General features: G+C 48.4%; 1 protein-coding gene across 1 annotated transcript; it reads left to right on the forward strand.

The window, feature by feature from the left end:
* Nucleotides 1-576: 576 nt before the first annotated feature.
* Nucleotides 577-7,634, forward strand: lta4h (leukotriene A4 hydrolase). The gene is made up of 19 exons (XM_061668182.1): nt 577-793; nt 2,099-2,229; nt 2,311-2,431; nt 2,589-2,657; nt 3,028-3,132; nt 3,941-3,993; nt 4,061-4,133; nt 4,207-4,347; nt 4,424-4,447; nt 4,520-4,590; nt 4,663-4,774; nt 4,859-5,003; nt 5,084-5,187; nt 5,257-5,327; nt 5,398-5,452; nt 5,536-5,631; nt 7,110-7,192; nt 7,272-7,376; nt 7,440-7,634. Exons 1-19 carry the CDS (start codon nt 644-646, stop codon nt 7,564-7,566), a joined length of 1,836 nt encoding a protein of 611 aa, XP_061524166.1. The 5' UTR covers nt 577-643; the 3' UTR covers nt 7,567-7,634.
* The last annotated feature ends 547 nt before the right edge of the window (nt 7,635-8,181 follow it).

Here is an 8,181-nt window from a genome sequence, read left to right on the forward strand (position 1 = left end):
GCCTATCCCAGCTATCATCGGGCAGGAGGCGGGCTACACCCTGAACTGGTCGCCAGCCAATCGCAGGGCACATACAAACAAACAAACCATTGGCACTCACAGTCAATTTAGAGTCGTCAATCAACCTACCACGCATGTTTTTGGGATGTGGGAGGAAACCGGAGTGCCCGGAGAAAAGCCACGCAGACACGGGGAGAACATGCAAACTCCACACAGGCGGGGCCGGGATTTGAACCCGCAACCTCACAACTGTGAGGCAGACGCTCTAACCAGTCGTGCACCGTGCCGCATGATAAAAATATATTTTAGGAAAATAATTTAATGTCACATTATTACATTCTGACAATGTAATAATACTAATGTAATAAAGTAATGTAAAGTCATAATGTAACATTTAAAATAAACTTTAAAACATTTGTATCTTTTTTTTGTTGTTGTTTTTTTTAAACCTCATCTACAAATGAGGTGGCCCGTGCGTCCCTTTTCCAAAATATGTGTGGCCCTTGAGCACACGGTTGGCGGAAGTGTTTTACTTTGAAAAGGCGTCCGGCGGATGTGAGCGGTGCGTGTTCCGGCTTATAAGAAAGCGGGCTCACCTCCTGGTGCGTTCACTTTCCGGGAACAAGGTGGAAAAAGGAGCACAATGTCCGCTGATCCATCCTCGTTCGCCTCCGCCGCCAAGTGCGTGAGCCGCCATCTCAATTTGAGCCTGCACGTCGACTTCGACAGCCGAACTGTCAGAGGGCAGGTGGCGCTGACGGTGGAAGTTCTGGAGGAGCGCTTCTCAGTCCTGGTAACGAACCACACTCTAACCTCACTTCGTCCCACGAGCGCCCGGCGGCGGCGCTAGCATCCAAGCTAAAGCGCTCCGCTAGTTGTTATTACAGGGAGATTACAGTTTATGGTCTTGAACTTTGACTGGCAGGCCGATTTGTCGTTTCGGCTTCTAACTCTTCAAGCGTGACTCGGGAAAGAAAAGCTCAAAAGTACATTTTTAAAACCACCTCTGAGATGAATTCAATCGTTTTTCATTTAAATGTATTTCAATAATAGATTCGTCATCTTTTAAATTACTTTACTAACCAATTATTTAATAATTCAATGTATTTTAGTTTTGACAATAAATTAAGTACATGTAATTTTTTTTAAATATATATATATATAATATAATATATATATATATATATATATAATATAATATAATATATATATATATATATATATATATATGTATATAAATTCTTTTTTTTTTTTTGCATTTACAATAAACACGAACCATTTCATTATTATGTATATTATTTACAATACATAAACCAATTATTTCATGATGTCATTTTAGGAAAAGACTGCTAAATTAATGCCACAAGTATGACAGTGAGAGCGTCAGCCTCACAGTTCTGAGGTGCGGGGTTCAATCCCCGGCCCCGACTGTGTGGAGTTTGCATGTTCTCCCCGTGCCTGCGTGGGTTTTCTCCGGGCACTCCGGTTTCCTCCCACATCCCAAAAACATGCATTAATTGGAGACTCTAAATTGCCCGTAGGCGTGACTGTGAGTGCGAATGGTTGTTTGTTTCTATGTGCCCTGCGATTGGCTGGCAACCAGTTCAGGGTGTACTCCGCCTCCTCCCCGATGACAGCTGGGATAGGCTCCAGCACGCCCGCGACCCTAGTGAGGAGAAGCAGCTCAGAAAATGGATGGATGGATGGAAATATGACAGGACTCTTGAATAAGTAATGAATGAATTGAATCAATTCTTGCTCGGCGAGTTTAAAGAAGACAGTGGGGGCGTACTTTGCCCACCTGTTTGAAAAAGTTTTAGACTTGAAATAAAACAACTTAAGTGCAGCTTAAGTTTTTTTTTTAAATGTAAGGTGTCACTAAAGTGAGGTGAGATGTCATCAACTGCGTCATCAACTGTTAAAGTTGGGGAAAACTCGAAGCCAAAAGTATTAACAGCAACCAATTGTGAGTTCTTTCATGTGAAGAAAAGCCAATGAAGTTCCAGGAAACCAAATGGACAGTTGCCTGTCTAAGGCATTACATCTTTATACACCGTGCACAACTGTTAGTTGTTTTTTGATTCTTAATCTGCTGCAGACTTTGGACACCCGAGACCTGAAGATCCTGTCAGTCAGGGCCAACGGGCAGGCGGCCCGCTTCACAATGGGCCCTAAACACACCTTCAAGGGGACACCGCTGGAGATCACGCTGCCCTTTGACCTTTCCCGGTGAGCCCGCCCGTCTGTCGCATGAATAAATCACGTGACCGCAACATCCCGTTGACCGCGTTCAATCGGTGGACTGATAAGAGGGCAGCACGTAATCGTGGAGGTGACCTACGAGACGTCGCCCGCAGCGCCCGCGTTGCAATGGCTCACGCCCCCACAGACGGCCGGCAAGAAGCAGCCGTACCTTTTCAGTCAGTGCCAGGTGAGTCCCGGGTCGCCGGCCGTTAACCGTCGCACCGGCTCGCGGTCTGCTTTCTTCACTTCCTTCTTTCTCAACCAGCATCTCTCTTCCTCTTTTGCTGAGCTCCGTTTGTGCAACGTCTCGAGGAGGACACCTTCTTCTTTGTTTTGTCTTCCAGGCTCATCACTGCAGGAGCATGGTGCCTTGTCAGGACTCTCCGGCCATTAAACACACATACTACGCTCAGGTCAGCGTGAGCAGGCAGACGGGGAAGAAACAAATCGAGCAGGGGTCGGCAACCTGCGGCTCCTGAGCCGCATGTGGCTCTTTTCATCCTTCTGCTGGGGCTCTCTGTGGCTTTGGAAAATAAATCTTGAGTATTTCATTTCCATTGAAATTAACTTGTTTGTTTTTTCAATGTATTTCGAAATTTGAAGATGTTTTTTTTCCTGTGGCAGACTGTCCAAAAGTCTCAGACTATTTAAGATTGCCGACCCCTGAGACAGACAGACAGACAGACAGACAGACAGATGAGAGCGAGACAGGCAGGTGGTGCTAACTGCTGAGTGTGTACGCGTGTTGTGTGTGCGTGCGCGCATTTGCGTGTCTTCTCGCAGGTGTCTGTCCCCAAAGACTTGGTGGCGGCGATGAGTGCGCTGAGAGACGGCCAGGACGTGGACCCTCACGACGGCGGCCGCATGGTTTACCGCTTCAGACAGAACGTACTACTAGTATTATTTTCATGATTATATGGTTTACCAAGTCAAAGCGATGCCTACATTAGTCTTATCATTACAGTGGCACCACTGATTTACAATTGTTTTGTGATAACGCTGATCACGCAAAATAATCTTACCTGCAATCATCGTTTTCCATTCAAATGAATGGAAATGCCATTCATCACCCCATCCTTTTTGGGAGGAATAACAGTAGAAACATCATCATTAAATGGAAATGGGAAAAAAAAAAAACAGTTGGTGCATCACGATTACGGTAAACGCTGGTTTATCGCGGGGTTACGGAGACGTCTCCCGAAGAGCTTCCTGGTGAGAGCGCGAGCGATATTTTGCTCTCCTGGCTCCCGGAGTTGCCGCCACTGATCAATATCAGCCGTGAGACGGCGGTCTTACTGCTTTCAACAAGAACCCAATTGACCACACGCGAGCCACATTTAAAGCTAAAGCTTTGCATCATGTGTTAGCATGAAGCTAGCGGCCTGTCCGAAGGCAAATTTGTTCTCGTTTTAAATACACGTCTTTTTTTTTGGTTACGTGTGACGCTAAACTTCAGCTAGGCGTGGCACTAAACCACTTGAAGCCGTTTTCTCGAAAGTATTGCTCACAATCTGCCAAACTGCTGCTCGTTGTCATGGGAGTTGAGCTCGCTGCCACCGTCTCACGCATATCAAACCAAAAGTCGCCGACAGCTCCCAAAACACTCAAAAGTTGGGTCATTGAAAAATCAAAGCACCGCTCGCAGTATTCTTACTACTTTTATTCTCGATTGTTGATCTTTTTCCTGTGAGCGCAGGTGGCCATGCCATCCTACCTGATTGCCTTGGTGGTGGGCGCTCTGGAGAGCAGGTATGTTGTAGTCCTGGTCCTGGTCTCGGCTCACCTGCGGCAGACTCGTGACGTCCGCTTCTTTCAGGCAGATCGGGCCCCGGACCAGAGTCTGGTCAGAGGCGGAGTACGTGGACCGAGCCGCGTTTGAGTTCTCTGAGGTCCGTTGGCCACACGCAACTCGCACGCACACACACAAACAGACTCGCACTCAAGCGTGGTTGTGCCCGACAGACGGAGACCATGTTGAAGACCGCAGAGGACCTGGCCGGTCCTTACGTTTGGGGGCACTACGACATTTTGGTCCTCCCGCCATCTTTTCCCTATGGCGGCATGGAAAATCCATGCCTGACCTTTGCCACGCCCACACTGTTGGTGAGCACACGCACGCAGGCACACACACGCAACTCATGTTCTATTAACATGTTGATGTTGCGCGTTTGAATCTCAGGCTGGAGACAAGTCTCTGTCCAACGTAAGTCTGTCCCGCATCTCGTCAACTCTTTGTTACCGTGGAAACGTGTCGACGTCTTCCTCTTGCTGTCAGGTGATCGCTCACGAGATCTCACACAGCTGGACGGGGAACCTTGTGACGAACGAGACCTGGGAGCACTTTTGGTAACTCCCCCCTTCACCTTCTCTCCGCTGCCAGCTGGCCAGCTCACGAGTCTTGCGTTTTTGTTCATGCAGGCTTAACGAGGGTCACACGGTATACCTGGAGAGGATGATCGGCAGGCGTCTGGAAGGGGAGCAGTTCCGTCAGTTCAAGGCCATGGGGGGCTGGAAAGACCTCCAGGACTCTGTGAGAACCAAAGCGCGTGCTCAGGCGGTCTTGACACAAGCGTGACAACGTGGTTTTCTTTCATGCGTTTTTGTTGTGGCCCAGGTGAGTACATTTGGACCCAAAAACCCTCTGACAAACCTGGTCCCGAGTCTGCAGGACGTGGACCCGGATGACGCCTTCTCCTCCGTCCCGTATGAGAAGGGCTTCGCTCTTTTGTACCACCTGGAGGAACTCCTGGGGGGTCCCGGTAACACACTCGCTCCACCGTGTTCCGCCCGCCGTCCTCGTGGCCGTCTTTTGAGTAGTCCCGTGTCCCGTCTCGTTTAGAAGTCTTCATGGGCTTCGTCAAGTCCTACATCCAGATGTTCGCCTACAGGAGTGTCACCACAGGCCAGTGGAAGGACTTCCTGTTCGCATACTTCAAAGATAAGGTGAGGCGCACCGGGAGGTCGGGATCGATCGGTCCACGATCCGCTGGACAGCTGCTGTGTGTCTCTCAGATGGAGGTCCTGAACAAGGTGGACTGGAACGCGTGGATGTTCACACCCGGGATGCCGCCAGTTAAACCGCAGTGAGGGCCAATCGCTTTAGAGTGAAGCGTTTGGCACCCTACTGATGTGCTCTCCGTGTTTGCCTTTCAGCTACGACACCACCCTCGCAGACGCCTGCATCGCGCTTTGTCGGAGGTGGAGCCAGGTGAGACCCGGCTGGCGCCGCAGCCTTTTTCTTTTTCTTTTTTTAATGTCCATGTCAGAAACCTGTCCCGGTTCTCTCCCCAGGCCAAAGACCAAGACTTGAGCAGCTTCACCGCGTCGGATGTGAAGACGTTGTCGTCCCACCAGCTGATTGAGTTCTTGTCTCTTCTTCTCCAGGAGGTAAAACTCAACTGGAATCTTCTTCCCAATCCAGGGTTGCCATTTTAGTTTGGGTGTAAGTTTTTTGAGACATATGCCCTTCCTGACTCCAACGTCCCAATTTATCCGAGCTCGGGACCGGAACTCATTTGGGCCTACTGGGCAAGCGTAGGGCACCTGCTACTCCCTGGTGGTCTCCCACCAGGCACTGAGCAGGTCTGGGCCTGCTTCGCTTGAGAGATCAGACAAGATCAGGCCTTCTCAGGAGGAGTCATGAGGCTACCAGGAGGTCGAAGTCCAAAGTAAGGCTGAGCAAACTTGAGCAAAGGCCAGCTGACTTAAGCCCCCTTCCACCACCAAAGAGTCACCTGTGATTGACCACTAACAGTATAAGTCACAGGTCTCAAACTCAAGGCCCGGGGGCCAGATCAGTTAATGTGGCCCCGAAATGATTCTTGCTCAAATCTGTACCAAAATTTAAAATGTTCATATGTAATAAATAATAATGTGGAGATATTCCAAGCACAGTAAATTGAACAATAGTTTAACAAACTATTATCCTTGACTAAATTTCAATTTGTTGTGCACATGTAATGTGATGAAACATTTATATGGTTTCGGCCGTACGGGGAGGGAATGAGCACTTCAAACACCTAAAATCCTCCAGAACAAATTCACGATTAATGACTAAAGAATCTGAGCTATTCGACTGCTCTTCGAAGCAATATTGCTCCATTTACGCCATTTATGACTTTTTAGGGCAAGTGAAACGCTTTTACGCGTCGACTTGGAGAACGCCTCCCTGGCAATTTGGGCCAGTACGAGCTTATTGGTGGATATTTTTAACTATACTTGTCAGCCAATCAGAGAAGGGCTTCCCAGGGCAGCAGACAACAGCAAAGTATCGAGGAGATATGTTGAGAAATAATGAAGTTACACTGTTGGGATCGAATTTGAAGGCATTTTCGATAGGTGATGTCACACAAAAACGTTTGTTCCCAAACAGAAAACTCAATTTCTCTGGAAGCCGTCCTCCGATTTTCAAAATTCTTACAGCGTTCTACTCAGATTGAAGTGGCCGCTGCAACCAGACTCGGCATTTGGACACATTGTCATTTGGGGGAAATCTTGTCACGTTGCAAATTTTAGTGATTCGGAAGGAAGGAATGATGAATGGTTCCGCGTTCGCAATCATTCATCATTTCCGACTCCCGATTCACTACAAAGGGATTTTGATAAGGCAGACCTAGTTGGTTCCAAAACTGCCCACTGAAAATCCCTTTGTAGTGACTGGGGCGTGTGGGGAATGAGGAACGATTGCGAACGCACTCATTTGAAGAGAGTGGCCAATCCAACCCCACTTTGTAAATCTTGTCACGTTGCTACTTTTGATGTTGGTTTCACCCCTTTCATATCTTTCATCACCGTTGATATGCCTTCAAAAAAGTCTTGCTGAGCTTATCGTGCTACGCTCCACCTCAACCGCCTCCTTTTTGCAGGAGGCGCTTCCTTTGAGCCACGTGAAGAAGATGCAGGAGGTCTACGATCTCAACGGCCGCATGAACTCCGAGGTCCGTTTCAGGTGAGTATCGGGTCCGATCCCGCCACACGAGCATTCGGGACCGGGGCGGGCCCGCCGTGATCGGCCGTTCTTTGTCCAGGTGGTTGCGATTGTGCGTGCGGTCCCGCTGTGAGGAGGCGGTCCCTGCAGCGCTCCGTATGGCGACCGAACAGGGCAGGATGAAATTCACGCGACCGCTCTTCAGGTATTCGCGCGACCTTTCTTGGCGGCCCGACGCCGTCACGACAATCCCGCTCTGTTCCTCCAGGGAGGTCTTCAACTTTGAAAAGTACCGAGAGGAAGCCGTGCGAGTGTTCCTGGCTCATCGGGCCGCCATGCACCCGGTGACCTCCGGACTGGTCGCCAAAGACCTGAAGGTGTCAGCGGACCAGTAAGACGGGAACGTCAGTCACCGGTGACTGGTCGCAGCACGGAAAGACAAATAAAATCTTTGAACGTTGAATGTGCATCTTTCTTCATTTCCCCTAAGCGCGCTCTTGTTGTAACAGGAAGTCCGGATGAAAGTTGCACTTTTTCGGCGGTGGGTCGGGTTGACGACACCAGTTCAGGGGTGTTAAGGTCATTGTAGTTCAGGGAACACATCCAGCCTTCATTTGATTATTTTACAAAACAAACTTGGACTTCTTAAGAAAATGTTGCTTCAGTTTGTCATCTCCATGTGTGCATAAGTGATCACAGAGATTGTATTTTAAGGCCCGCAATTTGGAAGTCAGCTATTTGGAAGTGACAAATATAGTATTACACTTTTGAAAACCTAGAAATTATGACCACTCCATTCTCTACATGAGCATAATAATTGTCAAAATGATCCACAGTCCCCAACATCACAATGTCTTTTGTCTGTATTTTTTCACTTTGAAATTCATCCTGCGGGCAGATTGCATCACTCGCGAGCCAGTTTTGGCCCACAGGCCGTTAGTTTTCTAGCTACACAAAGTCAAAGAAAGGTTTAGAAACCGAAGCAACAAAAGAAGACTTATTATTATTCT

Source organism: Phycodurus eques, chromosome 22 (assembly GCF_024500275.1).
Source record: "Phycodurus eques isolate BA_2022a chromosome 22, UOR_Pequ_1.1, whole genome shotgun sequence".
NCBI classification, from domain to species: domain Eukaryota; kingdom Metazoa; phylum Chordata; class Actinopteri; order Syngnathiformes; family Syngnathidae; genus Phycodurus; species Phycodurus eques.

What these genes read in the sequence shown, in the direction of transcription:
- lta4h (XM_061668182.1), top strand. Translation starts at nt 644, where the DNA reads ATGTCCGCTGATCCATCCTCGTTCGCCTCCGCCGCCAAGTGCGTGAGC. An exon ending in CTGCCCTTTGACCTTTCCCG is followed by an intron (nt 2,230 to 2,310) that starts GTGAGCCCGCCC and finishes TGGACTGATAAG; the next exon opens with AGGGCAGCACGTAATCGTGG. An exon ending in GAGACAAGTCTCTGTCCAAC is followed by an intron (nt 4,448 to 4,519) that starts GTAAGTCTGTCC and finishes TCTTGCTGTCAG; the next exon opens with GTGATCGCTCACGAGATCTC.